Source organism: Mauremys mutica, chromosome 7 (genome assembly GCF_020497125.1).
Source record: "Mauremys mutica isolate MM-2020 ecotype Southern chromosome 7, ASM2049712v1, whole genome shotgun sequence".
NCBI lineage: Eukaryota > Metazoa > Chordata > Testudines > Geoemydidae > Mauremys > Mauremys mutica.
The window spans coordinates 48,157,565-48,181,600 of NC_059078.1; the positions used below are offsets into that span (position 1 = coordinate 48,157,565).

The window sequence follows — 24,036 nt, forward strand, 5'->3', positions numbered from 1 at the left end:
CATTCCAGTGGGTGTGACTCACCTGGCAGCCAGCAGCTTAAGGGATACTTTCCCCCAGCTTATTCATTGGCCAGTGCCAAACCTCCAGCTCAGGACAAGGCCGAGGAATGCAGCATCTTAGCCGCCTGTCATGGCCACTGTCAGGGTTCCCTCCCCACTCGACCCACATGAGACTCCCTAAGCTTATTTCTACCAGTTTAGGTTAAAAACTTCCCCAAGCACAAATCCTTCCTTGTCCTTGGACAGTATTGCTGCCACCACCAAGTGAGTTAGACAAAGATTCAGGAAAAGGACCACTTGGAGTTCCTGTTTCCCCCAAATATCCCCCCAAGACCCTTCACCCCCTTTCCTGGAGAGGCTTGAGAATAATATACCAACCAAATAGATAACCAGGGTGAGCACAGACCGGACACTAAAAACCAATCAGGTTCTTAAAAGCAGAACTTTATAAAGGAAAAAAAAAGCACCTCTGTAAAATCAGGATAGAAGGTAATTTTACAGAGTAGTGAGATTTAAAACACAGAGGATTTCCCCTCTAGGCAAAACTTCAAAGTTACAAAAAACAGGAATAAACCTCCCTCTTAGCATAGGGAAAATTCACAAGCTAAACAAAAGATAATCTAACACATTTCCTTGTTACTACTTACAATTTTTGTAATCTTGGATGCTTATTTCAGGTAGGGTTTTAGGAGATGGTTTTTCCTGCCCTGGTCCCTCTCTGTCCCGGAGAGAACAACAAAGAGAGCACAAAATAAAACCTCCCCCCACAGATTTAGAAGTATCTTCTCCCCTTATTGGTTCTTTTGGTCAGGTGCCAACCAGGTTATTTGAGCACCTTAACCCTTACAGGTAAAGCAGGGATTTTATGCTACCCTTAGCTGTATGTTTATGACAGCCGCAATCCTGCAGTCAGAGCTGTACAGGTGGACTTGTGCACCCATAATAACAACAATGGCCTTGGATGCAGCCCCCACACTTTCTGTATTCCTGCTTCCTAGGCCCCATGGCTGGGACTGAAGGCCCCTTGAAAGTGCACTGGGCATGGGCAGGGAGCATTCCTAGCCTGGTTAGCAGGAGGGAGGTGTGAGGGGGTGGCCAGGTTTGCTGAGCATGGCCCATGCAATGAAAACACCTCTGGACACACTGGTTTGCTGGGCTGTCCCTGGAGAGGAAGGGGAGGGCTTTCTCTTCCAGCTGCTGCCAGTGACCTTTCCAAGTGGGATTCCTCCAGATGGCCCAGATCTTCCCTCGCTGGTCCTGGCTTGTTAGCAAGGGGCTGAAGGGGAGGGCAGTGGAGCGCTCCCCCCACATGTTGATGTAATAAACAGACAATTTATCATTGTGACAGCTTCTGTCTTAACAGAGCCCTTGGGTTTCTGAGCGCTGTGAGTAGCGCACAGGAAAGGCTTGTGGGTGGGTTTTCCACAGCATAAGCAGCAAGTTGGAAAGAACATAGGCTGTGCTATACTAGAGCACTGTATGCAGCCAGGGCAGCACGAGCCTGTCGGGATTAGCTTGGTGCCCATTCCCAGCAAAGCTGGTGAATGGCCATCTCCAGCCAAGGCCTGGTTGTGTTGAGTAGCCCAGCCTGCTCCACACAGCTGTGGGGTGGTTTCATTGCCAGCTGCTACAGGAGGAGCAAATCCCCCATTATGCCTCTGATTGTGCAGGACTAGGTTGTGGGGAGTGCATTTGCTTCCTGACCCCAGCTGCTGATCAGCTTCTGCCCTGAAGCATGAGGATGGCTAGCAAAGGGTAGTGCTCCTGTGTTTACTGCTGGGGTTACCAATGTGTTGCCTTCCTGAGAAAGGGTTCAAATCAGAGATCCCCTCCCCCCTTTGGTGATGGTGATCCATGGTAATTTAGAAGCATATAAAGTAAGGTGTTTGTGAGGGAGATCAGCATGGGGAACAGGGGAAGAAGCAAAAGCCATGCAGAAATCCGAATGATTTCTCCCTTCTCTGGCTGTCTGGGGAGGACTTTCTTGCAATAAGCTGACCAGGCCTATCTGTGTGAGAGAGCAGGGTGGAATAGTGGTAAGCTAGGGCCACCATACATGGCAGTGCTGTGATGTATCCATTAATGCACTAGCTTTTCTCTCCCTAGACCGGGTTAAGGCCATTAGTGACATGAGTTCAATGGGCTGGGCTGAGTCCACAGCGGCAGTTTTTCCATATCAGAACCACGGGCTATTTCTGCTTAAGAGAAGCCTGGGACTAGGATAGCTGGGGAACTACAGGTTGGGATGGAGAGGCATTGGCAGAGCTGTGTGTGGAGACCACCAGGGTTGGAATAGCAGGGGGCTGCAGGCTGGCATTGAGGGCACTGGCAGAGTTAGCATGCATGCAATCTTCCCTAGCACCTGCTTGCACTCCCCTGATCTGCCAGCACTTTCAGACTTGCATGAAACTGATTTAAATTGACTTATCATAGAGCCACAGTGAAAACACAGCCTGAAGAAACCAGGAGCCACAGGGTTTATGAGCAAGGTTAGCCCTGTAACCGGAGACTCTGGCCATAGCAGGAGGCAGCTCTCAGAGCTAGTCTGGTCACAGAATGGGACTCTCCAGGTGCTGCCTGCCTGCTGCATTGGCTGTCACTCACCTTTGAGCACAACTCTTGTAAAGCTCCCCCTAGCCTTTGGCTTCTCAGTCACTCCAGAGTCTCCTCTGGGTTTGTCTCGAGCAATTGCTCCAGTGCAAGACTTGCTGTCCCGCCAGCAGCTGCTATTCCCACAGCAGGCTTCTTCCAGTTTACTTTGAAAGAGAAATCCTTTTGAACTACTAGCTCCAAGGTCTGTGCTGGTGATGGGCTACTTCTGCAACGATAGAGTGAAAAGGCCATTTCCCCAAGATGTGCAATAAATGTGTGGGCCTGACCTCAGCCCTAGTTGTACCACGCTTGTGTTCACAGTCCCCTAGTGTTGTACGATGGGTGTGCTCGGGGTCCCCTGGTGTTGTACAACAGGTGTGCTTAGGGTCCCCTGATGCACGGCGGGTGTGCTCTGGGTCCCCTGGTGTTGTATGGCCGGTGTGCTCAGGGCTTTAGGGGGGTTGACAGGAGGCCTTTAAATTGTCCCTGTGGTGATGGTGCCATCGTGTGGTCGTTTGAAAGATGGATGCTTTCTTACAACACCCTCCGTCTCTGTCTTTCGTCGGCTCCCTTGCCAATACTCCCTAGGTCAGATGCTCCTCTCGTGGCCTGGGCAGCGATGAGCGTCCCCTGGCTTTAACTGCCTGCCCGCGCCCAGGTTCCAGTTCTCAGCCCCGCTCTGCCCGGAGGAGATCAGGGTGCGATTTTCAGAAGGGCCGGTCTCCCATTCAGGTACGGGGGGGTTGGGATGGCAAATTGGCAAGCGCCGTGCCCAGCCCTGGGGAGGCTCTGGCCGTCAGCGCCGCGCTGGGAGCTGCTGGGCGCCGCGCTCTGAAGCCTGCGCTTTCCCAGGGCCCGATTTTCAGAAGTTAGGTGCGGGACAGCGGGCTTTTGGGGGGCAGGACAGGGGCAGGCTGGCTCCTGGCTGGACACCATGGGCTGGCGGGGGAGAGAGGCGGGGCGACCCCGGCCTTTTCCGCGCCTCCCGGTGGCGACCCGCCGCCGGCGCCCGGAGAGGGGGGACCTGGCGAAGCCCCTGCACCCCCGAGACTTATTTCACGCTGTCATCGGCCTGACAGCCGCGGCCGCGACTTATCTCCCACCCCTTCCTCTCGCCGGACGCTTGCGCCATGGGTCGCGCTGCGATGACGTATGGGGCCGGGGGCGTGGCCGGAGGCGGATGGGCTTGTGGGGCCCGAACGTCCGGGCAGCGGAGGGGGGAGGGGCCGGACATGGCGCTGGCTGAGGCCCGGCCCGGGGGACGATGAATAAGGGCTGGCTGGAGCTGGAGAGCGACCCCGGTGAGGCGGGCGCAGGGCGGGGGAGGCTGTGGGGATCAGGCCATGGGGATCCAGGGGGCTTATGGGGCTAGACCGGGGGAGGGGCTGGGTAAGGCAGGGTGGGTGGGATGAGCAACTTTCCCCCAAACGGGACAGGAGCCAGTGAGACAGTTAAAGAAAAAGGCTGAAGCCCCGATTGCCTGGGCCCCTCTCTGGTTAATCCCGTGATTCTGGCCTCCCAGCCTCAGTTTTCAGGCTGGCGATGTCCCTGGGCATCGCTGATAGACCCCTAGGTGCACACACTCTCTGGGGTGTCCAGAAATAGCTCCTAGCCAAGGCTGAGGGATGGGCTCTCCGAAATGGACCAGTATTCAGAACACCAGGAGTGTACTGAAATCGTCATTTTAACTCACAGTTGATCCAGACATCTTTAGATGGCTCAGGACGGAGGTGTATGAGTGAGCTATCAGGCTGTGAACACCAAGGGGTTTCCCTGTTGTTTTGTGTTCTGATAAAATTATACTCATCCTGGGAAATTATATGTATCCACACCAGCACTTAGGTCAGCGTAACTTATGTCATTCGGGGTGAATTATTCATACCTCTGAGCGACAAAAGTTATGCCAACGTAAGTGGCAGTGTGGTCTAAGTTAGGGTATCCTTTCAATTCATCATCACCATGTATTGCATCAGCTGCATGATTACTTTGCTGTGACTTAACACTATTCTTCTTCCTCACCGTGGATTCTTGGTTTCTTGGGAGGATGGAGAGGGAACTTGGGATCTTCAGGCCATTTGCTTTGAGTTACATGCCCTGTACTGGTAGCGTCCCTTCCGAATTTATAATCTAAAAAGCCTCTGCCCCTGGATCAGCCAGGATGGTAGGCCAATTCTCTTCGATGGATGCTGAAGTAACTGCTGAATGCATGAAGTGAAATGAAAGTGATTTTAGAGGTTGCAGATAAATCAGAAGCAAAACTTGTGAAGTCAAAACTAGCCTCATCTGCCAACATTGAGCCCTAGCATTGTACTACATGTTCTTGAAGAACAGCCTGGGAGACGTAAGATATCCAGCGTTGTGACACCCTCAAAAGGTGGTCAGACTAGATGATTTGATGGTCTCCTATGGCCATAAATTCTATGTGTCCGTATACAGGTCTGTCGCATCTTAAGCGCATTTAACATGCGTGATTTCAGCTTTACGCGATCGGCAAAAACAAGAAAAAAACAAAAATAAAGAGAAAAATAACAATTTAAATAGTGTTTCTGTAGTGTGGGCGATTCCGCCTGCCATTACATTCAATGTAATTTTGACTATACGCGATTTTCACTTTACCCGCTGACTGCAGAACGTAACCCCGGCATAAGATGAGACAGACCTGTACACTGCAGCTGGGAGGTGTAATTCGGATCAAGCTAGTGTGCTAAAAACTGCTGTGTGGCTGTGGCAGTGGCAGCACTGGTGGCAGCTTGGGCTAGTTGCCTAAGTACAATCCATTCAAGGTTTTAGGTATGTCATCGGCTGGCTAGCCCATGTGTGTATGTCTAGCTGAGCTGGGAATTACCCTGCCCAGCTGCAGTGTAGACATACACTTAGAGTCTATGAAGAGAAAGGCCCCCCGTGCACTCCAGGGCTTGCATTCCCCAGGGCTGAGTTACAGAAACTGGGGGATTCTTAGCTCAGTTTTGCTCTTATAGTTCTGTCTGCAGCCCTGAGTGCTGTTTATATATAGACCAAAACCCTCTAAGTCTTGGGTCCTGTCCTGTGCTGTTGTTGGACAGAGACATGCAAATATTGCCCTGCAAATAAACCTGAGGCTGTGGTGTAGAGTCCATCTTTTATATTGTGTGCTCTGATGAGCGTTGTTGTAATTGATATACCATAACTTTTATCTCTGTGGTTTCAAGGAGAGAATCCTTTTATTAGGCTAGGACATCACATTTATGTATGTACTTCAATTCTATTACTTTTTGGTCCTTGAATCGTTCTTCTCTGAACTCTTTCCAGTTTTTCAACATTCTTTTAAAGTATGGACACCAGAACAGAACATAGTAGTCCAGGAATGGTCTCTCTGATGTCATATACAGAACCACCTCCCTACATCACCTTGATCTTCCTCCTGCTTAAACACCTGAGGTTCATGTTAGCCTTCTTAGCTACAGCATTACACTGGCAACTCATGTTTGTTTGGCTGTTTACCATACCCCACAGTCTTGGTGTTATTGCATTCCAGGATAGTGTCTCTCATCTTGTACATGTGGGAAACAAGTTTTCTACCAGCTGGACCTAGCCTATGGTACTCACTCCCACAAGAGAGAAGAATGAAGACATGTCTCACAGCTCTCAGATCTAAATGGCAAACTAATTTCTTTGATCTAGCTTTCCCATAATAAATTATTCTTCTACTTTCATACAAACATAAATAAATAAAATATCCTATAAACAAATTAAGCTCCTCCTCCTACTGATGGGAAGAAAGAGAGATGATTTCTCTTTTTAAACATGCTTGGGAGACTCCTACTATGATGGACTCATATCACTTCCTAGATAGTTTGGTGGCAGTAGTGGGTCAATCATAGAATATTAGGGTTGGAAGAGACCTCAGGAGGTCATCTAGTCCAATCCCCTGCTCAGAGCAGGACCAACACCAACTAAATCATCCCAGCCAGGGCTTTGTCAAGGTGGGTCTTAAAAACCTCAAAGGATGGAGATTCCACCACCTCCCTAGGTAACCCATTCCAGTGCTTTCTATTAGTGTCTCCTAATATCCAACCTAGACCTCACCCACTGCAACTTGAGACCATTGCTTCTTGTGCTGTCATCTGCCACCACTGAGAACAGCCGAGCTCCATCCTCTTTGGAACCCCCCCTTCAGGTAGTTGAAAACAGCTATGAAATCCCCCCTCTTCTCTTCTGCAGACTAAATAATCCCAGTTCCCTCAGCCTCTCCTTGTAAGTCATGTGCCCCAGGCCCCTAATCATTTTCATTTCATCAATCATTTTCGTCAATACCTTGACATGTAGGTATCCTCTCCACCACCAGGTCTGAGCAGGAAGATCAGGTGGGTCTCCTAAAAATATTAAACTCCAAATATTTTAAAAATCTCTATTCAGGCAGCATGAGCCAGGAAACCACTCAGGTAAGGACTATGGGGCAGTGTCCAGGTCAGGAGAAAATCTGTACTGAAAACAATTAAGGCTTGTTATGGTGCATTATTTTTAATCACAGTTCCAAACTTATAGTTTCCTTCAAAATTTGCCATGGGAGCCCTATAGCACTAGTCAGAGGTAAGGTGCAGAAGATTCTCTGTCTGCCTTCCATGTAGCAGCATGAACTTCGCAGCCAGAAGTAATCTCTCTGTTTTGTTCCTCTTCAGGTCTCTTCACCCTGCTAGTAGAGGATTTTGGTGAGTACGAGAGCCTTTCTGCAAGATAGGTTTCATCTGTGACATGGGCTCTAGCTCCCTTCTGCTGGTCTCGTCACACTGATTCCTGCTCTTTTTTTTGTAGGAGTTAAAGGGGTGCAGGTTGAGGAGATCTATGATCTACAAAGCAAATGTCAGGGGTAAGTTACTCAGTCAGCAGCACGACTTGCTGAAGTAGATTTCATCAAGCAAAAACTTCTCAGGGCACGTCTACGCAGAGTAATAACACGGACTACGGGGGTGTGATTTCTAAAGGCACTAATATGTTGTGATTAATTGGTTTTGTAGACCCTACTGCGCACTAAAAGTTCCCTATTTCACATTAATGCAGTGCTGTTCAGCATGAAGTTAACACGTACTAGAGAGCTTTTAGTTCGCACCAGCATGGTCTATGTGGACCAATGAATGCGCAGATGTTAGTGTGTTTTAGGAATCATATCTCCATAGTCCACCTGTAGACTTGCCCTGAGAGTCTGGGAGCTCCCCTCAAGCAGTTCTGAAGGACCTGCTTGTCACTGTATCAGATTTCTACAGTGGTTTGTGTCATAGACACTTCACAGGGAAGTTCTGAAAGGTGTTTGGTCAGACTTGGGAGGTAGGATGTGTGATCAGTCTTCCTGCTTGGTCAAGAGGAGGAGGTGGAAGGAGGAGTGAGTTAACACGTGGCAGTGCTGTGGGATGGGGACTCCAGGCGGGTACCAGAATAACAGTATGTTTAGAGAAAGATCCCGCAGGGTCACGGGATGGATTACAGAGGTTTAGTGTTCTTTGTCTTCTCCACTGGCAGAGGCAATTTCAAGTCTGCAAACAGTGGCTGATGTGGTTTTTCTTGATGGTTAGAAATAAAGTCATGCATCTAAGAGTGAGCCACCAGGGCGCTCCCACGAAGCTAATGTCTCGCCCTGCTCAAAAACATTACACTGAAAACCTAGTGTAGTACGCTATGAAATACTGGGTCATCTGATGATGACCCGGCTACACTGCGGGACACGGAGAGGCATCCCTCTCCTGCTTTGAGCAGGGGATTGGACTAGATGACCTCCTGAGGTCTCTTCCAACCCTAATCTTCTATGATTCTCTGATTCCCCGGAGAGTGTGTAACTGCCCCACTCCATAGGGTCTCCTTATTACTGTACTGTGGGTTTCCATTAAATCACAAAGATTACAGACTTGGGTGCTCTCTGAGATGCCTGGTTTGAGTATCAGACTAGAATAATCAGCTGGAGTGTGGGAACAAGGACAGCTGTGGCACTTCCCAGTAGGCTGTGGGTTGGCTTTAATGCCTCTCCTTGTTTCTCCTCACAAATTGTGGTTTAAACTGAAAACACCTCTGGTGCTTGACTGACTGGAGTGGCACAGTTCATGTTGATGGAAACCCTTCTAAACTGGCTCAGCTGCTAACTCCACCCCCATTGCATTTCTTTCCCTGCCAGCCCAGTGTACGGGTTCATCTTCCTCTTCAAATGGATCGAAGAGCGCCGGTCCCGCCGGAAGGTCTCCACCCTGGTGGATGAGACATCGGTGATTGACGATGATATCGTCAATAATATGTTCTTTGCTCATCAGGTAGGTTGGCTGGGAGTAGAGGGCGAGGCGTGTCTCTCAGGATGCCGCTGCAGGAGAGTGGGCAGCGAGGACTCTTTCAGAGAGGACTCTGTAGCTACCCAACATGTGGAAGACTTGGAAGGAATGGTCAATAGGTATAGAGTAGTTACCCCGGTTGGTAGAACGCATGGTTCTATGGGGATTGTACTCTTAGCCTATCGCTGAGCAGGAATCCTTGTCCCAGCTTGGGTTTGGCTTTTATATTAGTCACCCAGGTGTATTTTGGGACGTAATGAAGGCAGCAGCTATCTGAGGGGCAGTTGGAAATCGGGACCGAACAACAGAGTTTGGGAGATTTGGGAGCCCTGGACAGTGGGGTATGTGAAACTAACACTTTCCCTGGGTCACTCCTTAACACATGGCTGGTAGGAAAGGCCAGAGGACTTGCTTGGGATCTAGCATTTCTTTGGAGTCCAGGGTGCTGTGCTGAGTGCACAAGGTGTGCATCCTGCTCTGGAGAAAGGGATCAGGAGTTTAGCCAGCATTGTGGTCTTGCAGAGCATCAACTGATGTGTTTGGTATAGTCCCCTGGTGGAGGTGAATCGGGGGGGGGGGGGGGTGGTCACAGCATTTTGGGAGAAGGAAGCTTAAATGAGTGCCACTCCAGCCCCCAAATGTTCTGGGACTGCATTCTCCCATGGTGCCATGTTTTCTGTAGACTTTATTAAATGGCTGTATGTCTAGCTTCTTCCCTCGTCCACTCCGGGACCTTGCAGCAGGCTGGAGGGGTTGAGGGAATCCAAGTCAGCTGTTACAACAGAGGTCCAGTCAATCTGCACCAGGCCCGGCCTTTGCCTTTGTCTTGAACAGCTGCTCACAGGGGTATGGTGTGATTGACCTGGGGACACTGACCGGGACAGGGGTTGTGTTGGTCAATTTAGTGCTCCAGGCAGCTGTTGTGCTATTTTTCGGCACCAGTTACTGCAGGATGCTGGGTAACTCCCAGGTGGTGATGCTGAAGTATCATCCCTTTTCTGTTGTTTAATTGGTCTATTTGCCCTTTAGCTGATTCCCAATTCCTGTGCCACCCATGCCTTGTTGAGTGTCCTCCTGAACTGCAGCAATGTGGACCTGGGGCCGACGCTGAGTCGCATGAAGGATTTCACCAAGGGGTTCAGCCCAGAGGTATGGGGTGGCCTGCAGTGGTGGGGCTTTGGGGGGAGCATCTGAGGGATGCGTCTTGCTGTGGGGACCCTGCTCCTTTCCTGTGAGGTTTTTATAAAGGGATGGCTCCTTAGGTAGTCATGCCCTCACCCAAGCTTCTGGTCTCATTCCTCCCCCCTTGTTCTTGCGTTCTTTCTAATCCTTTCTCCTTACTTCACCCTTAGTCTATCTCCTTTGCTCTTGCCTAGCTCTGTGCTGTCCCCTAAGTCTGGAAAATTCTCCATACCCTCTTTAGCCAAGCACCCACTTCTTCAAGCACTTCCTCCTTCCTTCCCCACAGTAATGCCCTTGGCCTCTGCCTCTGGAACTGGTACTATGTCTTTACTTTGGGTTTGTCTCTCCAGGTCATGATCCACTCTTGTACAGCTCTGTGTAAATCTTTTAATGAGGTGCCCACAGATGAGGGAGGCGTTTCCAGAGACATGGACTAGAGGTGCTTAGTTGAGGGATTCCAGCTATCGCGTCCCTCCACCTCAGAGGTTTTTATAATCTCCCTTTGCTTTTTGCAGAGTAAAGGCTATGCCATTGGGAATGCTCCAGAGCTGGCCAAGGCCCATAACAGCCATGCCAGGTGAGTGTGGGTGTCCCCAGCAGCTCTGCTTCCTGGGGGAAGGGCGGTTGCTGCTGCTGCTGCTGCATTGACCTCTCGGATGTGTTGCCTTTGCAGACCAGAGCCTCGGCACCTGCCGGAAAAGCAGAATGGCATCAGCGCTGTGCGGACCATGGAGGCTTTTCACTTTGTCAGTTACGTTCCCATCAAGGGGCGGCTCTTCGAGCTGGACGGGCTGAAGGTCTATCCCATCGACCATGGTAAGGAGCCCCAGCACCCACCGCCACAGGGATGTCTAGAAAAGACCTCGCCTGTGTGTGGCCCCAGGACATGACACTTGCTGTGTATGTTTCCTTGGCATTGCTGGAGCACATACAGTGACACTTGCATCACACCTGACATCTCATTAGGCTCATTGAATTGACCTTCCTGCAGGGCATCTCTGTCTGGCACTGGGCCCAGTCCTATTCAACATAGTCCTCCATGAGCTGGAAAAAGGGGTAAACAGTGAAGTAGCAAAATTTGCAGATGCTACAAAACTACTCAAGATAATTAAGTCCAAAGCAGACTGTGAAAAGTTACAAAGGGATTCCACAAAACTGGGTGACTGGGCAACAAAATGCCAGCTGAAAGTCAATGTTAATAAATGCAAAGTAATGCACATTGGAAAACATAATCCAAACTATACATATAAAATGATGGGGTCTAAATTAGCTGTTACCACTTGAGATCTTGGAGTCATGGATAGTTCTCTGAAAACATCCACCCAATGTGCAGCAACAGTCAAAAAAGCGAACCAAAGGTTGGAAATCATTAAGAAAGGAATAGATAATAAGACAAAAAATATCATATTGCATGTATATAAATCCATGGTGTATCCACATCTTGAATACTGCATGCAGATGTGGTTGCCCCATCTCCAAAAAATATTGGAAAAAAGTTCAGTAAATAAGTAAATTACTTCTTCTTGTAACACAAGAACTAGGGGTCACCAAATGAAATTAATAGGCAGCAGGTTTAAAACAAACAAAAGGAAGTATTTCTTCGCACAGCGCACAGTTGTGAAGATGATGTTGTGAAGGCCAAGACTATAACAGGGTTAAAAAAAGAATTAGATAAGTTCATGGAGGATAGGTCCATCAAAGGGTATTAGCCAGGATGGGTAGGGATAGTGTCCCTTGCCTATGTTTGCCAGAAGCTGGGAACGGGCGACAGGGGCTGGATCCCATGATGATTACCTGTTCTGTTCATTCCCTCTGGGGCACCTGGCATTGGCCACTGTCAGAAGACAGGATACTGGGCTAGATGGACCTTTGGTCTGACTCAGTATGGATGTTCTTATGTTGTGAGGATCTAGATCTGTTTCCTTTCAATGGGTCAAGCTTTGGGCTTTTTGACTCCAGACTTGTTCCCATCCAGGAAATCGTAACTACCTCTGCACTCTTCAGCTACAGCAAGGTTACAAGGGAGGGAATCTCCTGGCAGAAGGACCGGTATGAAATCTATCCTGTGAATGGCACGCATACTCTAAGTGTGTCTTGTTTGCATCTCTGGTTCACCAGCACAAATCCCAGCCCCAGCTGTTGTGGGAGGGCAGAGCAGGAGATGATGTGCTGTATATAGCTGTATGCAGTACACACCAGAATTGAGCCCTGTTGCATAGACTGGGTAAAGTGAGCCCAAGATATCGTCTTAGAGACGGGAGTGGGTCCCCATCCCTGGCGTGACTTGCTGATGAAAGGGACTATTCAGAAGATGCTGCTCATCTATGTGGATTGCTGGACCCAAGCGGCCTAGCTGCTGTGCTGGCCCAGTCTGAGTAGGGGATCTTGGCCTGCTTTACTAATTTGCTTTCTCTTGTTTTCCCAGGGCCTTGGGCTGAAGATGAAGAGTGGACAGACAAAGCCAGGAGAGTGATCATGGAGCGAATTGGCCTGGCCACAGCAGGGTAAATGCCCAGATGAGCTCGGGGGGGGTGGGGTGGGGGTGGGCTTTCCATCGACACACCTTGGTGTTTGTTTTACAGCGTGACAGCTCACGGATGCATTTTAGCAAATAGCAAAATTTTCAGACCTGGATTACTGGGCCCCACGTGGAGGGGAGAGGTTACTCTGTGCCATAGGAGCGTGAGACGCTTCACACGTGTGTAGGCCATGAGTCCTATTAACTTGTTTTGTCTCTTCTGCAATCTGACTAGTTGTCTGAAGAGGCAGGGAAATGTTCTCTCATTGCAACATGATGTTTCTCTGAATAGCTATGCAGCCAATCAGAATGCAGGAGAAGGGATGGTAACGGTGGATCTTCACTTGCACAGATCCCTAATCATAGCAACATTGGAGACTAGTTAGGTGCCTTTTGCTTGACCCTGTTGTTATTGAATTGGGCCTCTTAGGAAGTCTGCAGAGGGGCCCAGCTGTGATCTCAGAGCCGCAGCGTGAGGGCCCAAACATTTGTGTAACTTATGCTCTTGATTACTCAGAACATGGTTTAGCAGCTCTGGGTTTCCACTTGTGGGAATGTCCTGGCGGGCTCATCGTCCCTGACTGCTGTAGGACAGACAATGATTGTCTGTGATATGGTGTCAAAGCACTTCCTTGTGAATGAGGGACCCCTGAAGTGAATGTTCTGACGCCCATCTTGGGAACAAGAAACTGCTCTTCTCCCAGAAGTGTCTGTGGCAAGAATGAATGGAGGCTGGCCTTCCCTCCATTACGATCTGTCTTAGGAGAGGCCTCTGGGCTAATGAAGGAGTGCCCTGGCTGCTGTGTGGCTCAGGAGGTGGGACCAAGTAACCCAAACCTCACAAGTTCTGCAGCAGCCTGTGGGTGTGCTATGCTGCATGGCGGCACAGGTGCTTTCCATTCTTCCCAGTGTGCTGCTGCTTGGATGAATTATTATGGCTTTGTAACTACCTACCTCGGGCCTTATGTGATCCCACCCAGGGTAGTGTCTGATGCCTCCCAGCGCCTTGGGGTGGAGGGAAGGGGGTCCCCACTTTCAGGAGGGGAACCGCAGTAGTGTGGAGAGATGAAGTGACTTGGCTAAAGGTCATACTAGAAATCCATAGCAGAGGCAGGCAATGAACCTTACTCTCAAGTGTAAGAATGTCCCTTCCCTCCTAGTCACGACTACTGTGACCCAAACTGTGGTGGTCAAAGTTTGGTAGGGTTTTCTCCTCCGTACAAGGTGAGTTTTGATTGCCCCGCAGCCGGCCCTCTGAAAGTAACAGCCCCAGCTTCCCACTCCTGCAGTGCAGTGAGGATGTACCTGCAGGGGCCATGTTGTAAAGCACAGATGAGGCAACCTGTGACTTATCTGACTTGAAATCATCAATTTGTTTCCAAATACTCACTGACAACATACAGCCCTGCCAGTTGGCTAAGGAATCTCCTACCCAGCTAGCCACACAGTTGGAGCCCTGCTCGGCCAGTTGGGTTCCTTGTGCCCCGTTTATAGGGGAGCACAAATGGAGGAAGGTCTGCAGCATGTGGCGTAAAAATCACGTAATGTGCATGCATCCGACGAAGTGGGTATTCACCCACGAAAGCTCATGCTCCAAAACGTCTGTTAGTCTATAAGGTGCCACAAGACTCTTTGCTGCTTTTACAGATCCAGACTAACATGGCTACCCCTCTGATACATAATGTGCATGACCGTGTGTCCTCTTACCCTGAGACTACGTTAACCGCACACTATTTTTCTGGGTGCCGTGAAGCTGCTTTATTGGCTCATGGAATGCTGCGTGGACCATGAGTATATTGGTTTAACCTGCATTGCTGCGTGGGACCTGCTGTTGCGTTCTGGTGGCATCCAAACGCCGATCAGCGTTTGTTGGGGCAGCTCCTTCCTCTGGCTGAGCCAGGGCTAACGTGCTGGGTGTGGTTTGCCTCAGGGAGCCGTACCATGACATCCGTTTCAACCTCATGGCGGTGGTGCCCGACCGGAGGATGAAATACGAATCTAAGCTGCACATCCTGAAGATGAACAGGCAGACTGTACTGGAGGCCCTGCAGCAGGTAGGAATGGGTGAGCTAGCTGAAAGAATGAGCTGGGTTTACCATCAGCCTGTAATTTCTGGCTTCTCCAGGTGCTGCCCAGCCCTGCTTTCTCTCACTCCAGCCTGTGGGCAGCTTGGCTCCTAGGACATGTGGGAGGAGCACCTTCAGGCGCCCTTTGCCTGTGGTTGGTACCATGCTCTATACCTCCATCCTGTAGCTTTGCTCAGTGTAGTCTCATGTGGCTGCTCTCCTTGCATAGGCTTTCAGTGCCATGCCCTGTATTTGCCGGGCTTTGCTCTATTGACCATTTAGCCCAGTGGTCGATCACGTCTAACCTGGTGGAGTTCCAGCAGGGCAAGCGACCAGCTGATTCTACTTCCTTTCCTGGCTGCACGTGGGTGCTGGGAAGTGGCTCAGCAGTGCGGGTTCATCTGCTTCCCTCCTTTAGCCCTGTGACTTGCGAGACTGGTTCTAAGAAGCATCTGGTTCAACAGTCAGGTGCAGATTGTCTTTTGCTTTCAAGCTTATCCGGGTAACTCAGCCGGAGCTGATTCAGACCCAAAAGTCCCAGGAGTCTCAGCCGGCTGAGGAGTCCAAGCCGGCCAGCAGCAAGGCGTGTCTGGCACTGGAGACGAGCAGAGCACAGCTGGCCCCAGAGAGCTCACACCCAGGTATGGGACTCACTCTGCCAGGACGATAGTCCTGGCGCAAAGGCACCCAGCTGTGGCTTGATAACTTGACACTGGAGTACTGGGTCCCTCCATGGAATAGGGTGGAGCAGTGCTGGCTTGGCCTTGATTGTTCTGCTCCCAAATACAGCTGTGCATGCTGTCCCAGGGCCGCGGGGCATGGATTTACTCTGGTCTGTACCCCCATTTGCTGGCCTGTACCCTGCCTCTGGTAGGGCTGCAGCTACGGAATTTGAGAAAGGCAGAACTTCCGCCATGCTTATTATTGCTCTTGGCAGTGTATTGGGCTGGAGAGGAGCACGAAAGCTCAACTGCTGTTGTGGGGCAGGAAGGAGGTTAAGTAGAGCATCTAGAATCAAAGGAGCTCGAGTCCATCGGGAAAAGTTTCTCTTTGATGTAGGGTGTGTGTGTTACAGAGAGCACTGAGGACTCTACTGGCCAGGGCCACCCTCCCGCTGCACAGAGCCTGCCCAACAAATCCAAACTGGTAGCAAAGCCATCTGGGAGCTGCATCAACGGTGCTCCCACAAACCCCAATCCCATTGTGCAGAGACTCCCAGCCTTCTTGGATAACCACAACTACGCCAAGTCGCCCATGCAGGTACGTGAGGCCTGGCCTTTCTTCCCATTGGGGGCTGCAGTGTTCTAGGCTGTGCCTCTTAAGCCTTATGAATGAAGTCTTGGGAAACTTTCTACCCCTCTGGCTCCAGCAACTGACTCCACCAGAGTGCAGGGTGAGGTCCCATAGAGCCCCAGGTCTGTCTGGAGGCCTGTAGCACTTCCACAGTTCCTTACGAATGAATACAGGCAAAGCCAGGTTGTATACGTCAGAGAGAACAAGACACAAATGGAGTCGGGCTGATCTGTTTCTACTGATCTGTTAAAAGGTATCTTTTATGCTGTCCCCTCTGGGGATGCATTGCTGGGTTTTTAGCCTGTTCTGGATTTACATGTGCCTAGAGCATGGTTTATCTGGTCGTTTGTTTCACTTTGTTTCGGTGGGGAAATAGAGGCCAAAGCACTGAGCCCTGGCATTTTTGGTCCTGAGCTTTGATGGGTTCAGTTTTATGTTGAGATCATGTTTGGCTGGACCTAGAAGTGCCCCAGGGTGAATCTGGTCAGCGTGTGTGTGCGTGTGCCCAGGATTGAATCGCTGAATCCCTTCCCCGAGAAAGGGGCTACCCCTGGGCTGCGGTTAGGGATGCGGCCAGCCTCAGGCCTGCGTTGAAGTGTCTTTGCCCCATTTCCAAGGAGGGCTGACTGCATGTGGTCCCTTGCCCAGGATGGGCCTTTCAGGCAGTGAGTGGGTGTGTTTTGCAGGAAGAGGAGGACCTTGCAGCGGGAGTGGGCCGTAGCCGGGTTCCGGTCCGCCAGCACCAGCACTACTCCGATGATGAGGATGACTATGACGAGGAGGAGGAGGAGGAAGTTTGTAACACTGCCCCTGCCATCAGGTAATGGATGGAGCTGAGATCTCAGGCTGCTGGGAGCGTAAGGCCTTGCTTTTGCTTAAGCAGAGTGTGCCCCCAGCAGGGGGCGAGCTTCTCCTCCCCCCCCCCCCCCCCGACCTTTTTGTTCCCTAGTGTAGATGAGTGAGGCAGAGGATGCCCTAGGGATGTGTTTCACCAGGTAGGTGACCAGTCGCTCCAGCCAACCGAGATCTCCTGTGTTGGCTGGGTGCGAAGGCAGCCCTAGCAGATGGAGTGCTTGCGGGGCGGGGTGTGTGTGTGTCCTGAGCACAGACTGGCTGGCGAAAGAGGCCCTCTGGATATTCATCCAGATGTGATCAGTTGATCTCTTCATCTAGTCTGTGCTTAAGTCACACCTTGCTGGGGCTTATCTCCAAGTGTGCCTTACTGGAGTTCATACCAGCTACTCCAGCATGCTGCGCTCGTGGGGGACTGTGGCGGGGGAGGGAAAGCGAAAGAGGACCAGAGGAGCATGGCGGGGTGGGGACTAGCGCTCTTACTTGGATCTTGGTGGTGGTAAAGGAGGCTAGTGCTGTGCTTGAAGGGTGATCAGTTTTAGGAATGTGTAGGGGAAGGATGAGCTTGTGGTTTAAACACAAGACTGAGAGGCCCGGGACATATCATTGTGGCCTGAGGCAAATGGTTTACATACAAATTTTCAAGGCTCAATTAATTTTGGGTGCCCAACTTGAGGCACATAAGCCCTGGTTCCCCATTGCTTTTCATCTTATCCCAATGCCCAGTGGGTGTGTAATGCTCCCATTGTGAATCAGGACCCCGGAGCCTGTCTATCAGGCCTGGGACCCCCCACGGCTCCCATTGATGTCAGCGACAAGTGCAGGTGTCCAGCCCCTCTGAGAACTGAGGTGACAAGGTGAGGACTCGGAATTAGTGGAAGGCTTTGAAATCTTTGTGTTTGGCCCCATCCATGCAATCTGGATGGTGGCTTTGAAAGGTGTTGGGAGGCTAAATCCATGAGTTTGTGGAGGGCGTTGAGATCCTCAGAGGGAAGGGAGCAGAGAAGTGTGAAGTGTTATTTGCATGGTGGAAATGGCTTATGGTGAGTTCCAAACCGGTGACGCTCTAAATGAAATGGAATGACGTGATTGGCCCATTGCATTGCGGGTCAGTGATGCCTCCCCAGAGAGGGAAAGTGAAAAAACAGACTCTGGCCTTGTCTACGCTTAAAATAGTGCATCAGTGTAGACACTACCTGCATTGACGAGAGGGGTTCTCTCGTCAACTTAATGCTGGCTATGCTGGGGGTCAGTTGTTTAACTTCTTCGCCCAGGGTGTGGATTTTTCACATAGTTAGACCAACCTAATTTCCTTGTGTAGACCAGGCCTTCTGTGTGTGAGTCCACACTGCCGCTGTCGTTATTTCTAGAGCGCTGGGTGCTGAGTAGTTCCCTACCCTGAGCTGCTAACACTCCTGTTCCCACGTCGGATATGCTAGAGCATGAAGGCTGAGCTGATCAGTCTGTGCCTTTGGGAAGCCCTCAGCTGTGCGGGGCAAAGCACTGACTGACCTTTCCAGTCACGTGAGCTGTGATGTTTCCTCCATTTTCCCCAGCTTGCCGTGTTACATTGGGCCAGGCTCGGAGTGATCTGAACTCCTGGAGGTGCTTCAAGCATTGCTTCTGTATTCTGTGTCCTAGCTAATTGCCTGTGAGTGCTAGGGGCTGTAATATGTCGGCCTTCCCCAGCTGTTGGGGTGCCGGACCTGGTGCTGCCTGCAGCTTCCCTCCCCGTAGGTGCTGTCGCTTCTCCTTGCTATCTGTGCTTGATCTCCTGTTCTGTGTCCTTGGGCAGGTATAAGAGGAAGGGGCAGGGGAAGCAGGAGCTTGTGGCCGGGGCAGCAGACAGCCAGCTCTCCATCCTCCAGCCCAACACCATCAACGTTCTGGCGGAGAAGCTCAAGGAGTCCCAGAAGGACCTTTCCATCCCCCTCTCCATCAAGACTGGGAGCGGGGGCGCCACCGTAGCCGTGGTTGCCCATTCACAGCCCTCCCCCACGCCCAGCAACGAGAGCACGGACACTGCCTCGGAGATTGGCAGCGCCTTCAACTCCCCGCTGCGCTCCCCCATCCGCTCGGCTAACCCTACCCGGCCCTCCAGCCCTGTCACCTCCCACATCTCCAAGGTGCTCTTCGGGGAGGAGGACAGCTTGCTGCGCGTGGACTGCATGCGGTACAACCGGGCCGTGAGGGACCTGGGGCCTATCATCAGCACCGGCCTGCTGTGCCTCACCGAGGAAGGGGTGTTCTGCCCTCTTGCCATCACAGGTAGGTGGTGGGGAAGGACCAGTCATTCTGGGTGGGAGATGGGGGACCCAGGGCTCTCCCATGGCAGTAGGCTGAAGGGAAAGACCTCGGTTCTGCCATGGGTGAGAGGGCGGGATGCTGGGCCCTGAGATGACCAGGGAAGGGATGTAATGTTGCTTCTATCTGGATGTTGAGGTGGGAGGTAGCATGTCCATTGGCGCAGGGAGCCGGTGTTAGCACATGGCCACGGTACCTAACGCTTTCTTTCCTGGTGTGCCCAGACGATGGGAAAAGCTCCCCTCTCTCCAACAAGCACAGAGAAGAGGCCCAATCTGCTGTCAGAATGGACGAGAAGGAGGCAAGCGAGCCAAGTGACAGCAAAGAGAAGGTTGCTCTCTGCAGGTCCAGCGATCACCCTTGCGGGGAGAAGTATTCTCCCAAAGTGAGTGTCCTGTCGTTCTTCCCTGAGCGAGGCAGCAGATCCACAGAGCCAGGGTCCTGCTTTAGCGGCTAGGGGCACAGCCTCTCTGCCAGAGGCCTCAGGAGCTGGTTTCTGTGGGCAGGTAGCAAGTGCAGTCATTGGATTAACCATTGGGTGCCGGGAGTCAGGTTTCTTTACAGCCTGCTCCTTGCAGTTTGGTCTCTGTGGAAGCTCCTGCCTATAGCCTGCCCGTGCTTTAACCCCAACCTCAGTCCACCAGCCTTGCCACCTTTATTCCCTTAAATTGTAGGGAATTTGGTACTGGTGAAAGATGCTGGCTTGCGAGCCATGGCCACTGAGCCCGTTTATCTCCCGAGCTAGCAGCACCAGCACAGCTACCTCACCCTGCCCTCCTGAGGTGTTGCTGTCCGTCTCTGGGAATGGGAGGGCAGGCCGGACTTTGCCACTCGCTTTGTCACAGGGACACGTGTCCGCTAGGAACTGGGCCGAGTCCACCGGTGCATTTTACACAGTGCCCCAACTGGCTGCTTATTGCCCCTCCTAGAGCAGAAAAGCTGTGTGTGCTGGTGCCGGTGCCTTGAGCCGTGCTGGCATCTGTGCTGTGCTCTTGCTCATCATGCTGGGACTTTCCAGGCGAGATCCACCACACCGACACCCTGGGCTCTTGGCAATCCCACTCTATTGCAGTTAAATGGAACTGCATCGGTCCCTTAGAACTGCTTCTAATGCTGCTGTCCAGCAAAGCCTTGTGGCTTGTGAGAGGAGCCCTTTCCCTCTGTAACACAGGGCTTGATATCGGCACGCCTTGCTGTGCCAACAGCCCCAAACCTGCATTTCCCACTGCTTGGGGCAACGTGACTTGGAGTTGCTTGGCCGGTGCACCGGTTGTACTGATCTAGGAAGGCTGCTGGGCTGTGGTGGCAGCAGGCGTTACGGAGGGGTGTCTTCCCTGCACCCTCTCCCTGGCCCTGAGCCGCAGCAGGGGCAGTGTGGGTCATGTTCTCTCTGCTCGGCTGTTCCAGGAGCTGCTGGCGCTGCTGAAGTGCGTGGAAGCCGAGATTGTGAACTATGAGGCCTGCCTGAAGGAGGAGGTGGAGAAGAGGAAAAAATTCAAGGTGCGCTGGCTGATTGTTTATTTGGGTCCCTTAGGAGGCTAAACCAAGCTATAGCCCCAGGGGACATGCCCTTCGCACTGGGCATACAGGGAGAGACTTCTTTAGGTAAGGCCTGGGGAGAGGAAGGAATGGTCTCTGCTAGCCCTCTCCTTCCATCTAGGAAGGCTTCTTGTCCCGAGATGACAAAGCCTGGTCAGGACAAACAAACTGCCTAAGCAGCATTACAAATGTTGGGGACGCTGAGTGAGCAGCGCAGCTGAACTGAGGCAGAAACCTACAGGAGAAGTGCTGGGCTTGCCTGGCTGCATAGCAGAATTCCTCCACTCTCCCCACTCAGTTAGTTCTGATCTCTACTGCACTTCCCTGCGGGCACATGGCTTACCGTGTAGGTCTGCAAACTAGAACTGGGGCAAATCTTTCCTTGCCTGACAATCCACTTTAGATACCCCTTGCTCTTGGATCTGGCCACCTTAACCGTGTTTTTCCCTGATCCCTCCTGTCTGAGCCCATCCATACAGGCAGCAGCCAGGAGCTGGGTTTGGGGTGTTGCTTTCAGATCCATTGTGGACTTAGCTTAGAACCCAGACCAGCCAAGAGCTGACCCCAGGCTCCTGTCTCTAGGGATGGGATCAGGTTCTGGGCTTCGGTTCCTGACTGCCCCGGGAAGTAGCTGTTCACCTTGAGTTTTCTCTTCCTCCACCTCTTTGCAGATTGATGACCAGAGAAGAACCCACAACTATGATGAATTCATCTGCACCTTTATCTCCATGCTGGCTCAGGAAGGTGAGGCTGGCTGCTACCTTGCAATGCAGGTGTGGGGAGGCTTGGAGCTGCTTGGTTCATAACCCCTTGGAAGCGGCATGCCCACTTGCCTGTCTGAAGATGGGGAGTTGCTGAGGGGTTGCCCTGTTGTTGCACTTCACTGGAGCTCATCAGCTGCTTCTGCGGGGGATCCTAGCACACTGCTGCCACATTGAAAGGTCCACTCGAGACGCACTACTCAAGACTAACTCATGGTCTCTTGCCGGTAGAGAGGCCCTGAGCAGGGGAGCAAGCATGGGGGCTGACATTCCTACACCTCCCTGGAAAGCATGGGCCTTTTTTGCTCTGGGATCTGAAGATTTTCTGTCCTAGAATGAACTGGGAAGCCAGGGTCTCCAGCTTAGCAAAAGGGTTACGGTTAAGCTGCTGATATGGGAATCCTAAAACTGGGCTGGGGTGGTTAGGTGGGAGATTAGATGAACTCACTAGGAACAATGTGGCGTCAGGTGTCTACGTTCCACCCTGGAAGGTGGGTGAGAGACTTGTTCTCTGGTTTGTCTGCTCTCTCTTGCAGGAATGCTGGCCAGCCTTGTGGAGCAGAACATCTCTGTCCGCAGACGCCAAGGAGTCAGCATTGGGCGTCTCCACAAGCAGAGGAAGCCGGATCGCCGGAAACGCTCCCGTCCATATAAAGCCAAGCGCCAGTAGTGGCATCCTTGTGGTCAAGAGGGGGAGCAGAACCATGCGCCCACATTGCTCATGCTAGCTGGTGCTTGTATCTACAAGCACTCGGATGGACCAGTTGCCCTGTGCCCAGGGGAGATGGACCCAACAAGAACCCCGGGACTGGGTCCTTTCTGTTCATGTCCTCAGAGCTGTTTCAAATGGAATTTGGATTTTATCAGCCACAGCCTGGGCACCCTGTGGAGTCTGGGAACGGGCACTCCCTGCAGCAGTGGAGGGCAGGTTCTAGTGTCAGTGCTACAGGGACACTTGGATCTACTAGACAAAAGTGTGCCAGGTTGCTCTGCATAGTCCAAGGCATTCTAGCCCAGGACTGATGGAAATCAGCAATCTGCTGAGGGAAAGGCAGCTGGAGTCGGTATGATGATGCTGATGAGTGTCTGTGCTGGCCCCAGCTGGCTATGGCTTCTGGTTTCCAGCATCCAGGCCTTCAGCTCCACACTGCTCTGGGACATTGATATCAATTTTCTATTTCACAAATGTTTATTTTGTGGTTCTGACCAATGTTGCCAGCGTCGTCCCGTGAGCACAGCTGGCTCCCTGATGGCCTGTTCTGGGCCATCTCTGGGCTGCAGTGACATGCCTCTGGGCTGCTGCTGTCCTTGTGTTAGTCATGGTGGGCTGCTCACCTCTGAGCATGCCTCTGGGGGGTTAGCACTGTGTGTCGCTGTTTGTGGACCATCACCTGGTGGGTGTGGTAGGATTTCCCATGCTTACCCACGGTCCCTTCTCTTGCTGGGTTGGCTTGGCCCACCCACCCTCCTTTGGGCATGGGTTCCAGATGCGGTGGAGATCACTGCAGTCACATGCTTGTGCTGCTGGTGCTAGTTAGTCGGTGCAGCACTCAGACTAAGTGACTTCATGGCAGGGCAACTGCTGGAGGACGCTCTAGTTCCTGAGATGGTGTCATTCCATGCTCAGATTAGGCCCTCGCTGCACCATGCATCAGCCCTGGGGGGAAGGGCTGCAGATGCAGCATTTGTTTAATGGCCTTCCACTAACTTCAGTGCCTAACTCAAAACAAACCATGAAGCAGCTGGGCAGGAAACCTTAGTGAAACTCAACAAACCCCTCCCCTCCTCCACGGTGTTTCTTCTCAGACAGTTTTAAAAAGGAGGCTGGGGTGGAGAGCTAGCTCTGCCCCAGTCACCGGAGGGAAGAATTGCTGCTCTGTCTATTTACATCATGTAGGTAAATCAAACAGAACCCAGTGCGCTGCAGCTTCCACCTCACAGGAGCTAGTGTCCACAGCTGCTCTCCCCTGGGCCCAAGGCTGGACTCTGGCTCATGCCTGCCTGGGTTACCTTTTTATACTGTCACAGCCTGACAGGTAGGCAGTCCTATCCCCACACTGACCCTGTGAGCACTGCCGGACGGGGCTTTCTCCTCTCCAGTAGCAGCGTTCAGGCTTGTCTCTTGAAGGAAACACGGGGTTGAGTGCTGCTAACTGCCAGGCCAGCCAAAGCTGTTAATGGCGTTTCAAGGGAAAGGTGGTGGTGCAGGTGAAAGCAGACCTGCCTCAGGGAAGAACTGGATTCACAAATATCCCGCTTTGTACAGAGCTTGACTGTCGAATGAAACCATTGCTGGTCTCTGGCTGCGTCTAACACCATCTGCTGTAAATAGCAGCCTGGTTGGAAAGAATAAAGCTGTCCTATAGCACATGGCTGTTTTGGGAAGGGATGGGTAACAGAGGCTGGGGGGTACAGGCTGGGTACCTAGCACACTGTGCAGGGAAGCATTTGGATAGAAGGATAAAGCAGTCAGTGCAGCAGGTAGAGTAGCAGCAGACACACAATAATGGCACCTGGCGTAAGCTGCTCTAGTCAGTTACCAGCCCCTGCTGTGGGAACCATGCGGCTCTCTGCATTTCCTGGCCCTTGATTTCAGCTGCTGCCTAGTTTAAACACTGGTGGGAGGGGAAGGGGGCACCTGA

At 51.8% G+C, this 24,036-nt stretch overlaps 1 protein-coding gene across 1 annotated transcript; it reads left to right on the plus strand.

Moving 5' to 3' along the window:
* The first annotated feature begins 3,788 nt into the window (after positions 1-3,788).
* On the plus strand, positions 3,789-23,762 carry BAP1 (BRCA1 associated protein 1). The gene is made up of 17 exons (XM_045025193.1): positions 3,789-3,893; positions 7,251-7,280; positions 7,384-7,438; positions 8,732-8,864; positions 9,909-10,028; positions 10,577-10,638; positions 10,735-10,877; positions 12,487-12,565; positions 14,510-14,633; positions 15,139-15,286; positions 15,721-15,905; positions 16,625-16,758; positions 18,586-19,058; positions 19,319-19,479; positions 20,502-20,594; positions 21,305-21,377; positions 21,931-23,762. Exons 1-17 carry the CDS (start codon positions 3,857-3,859, stop codon positions 22,062-22,064), a joined length of 2,184 nt encoding a protein of 727 aa, XP_044881128.1. The 5' UTR covers positions 3,789-3,856; the 3' UTR covers positions 22,065-23,762.
* Positions 23,763-24,036: the final 274 nt, after the last annotated feature.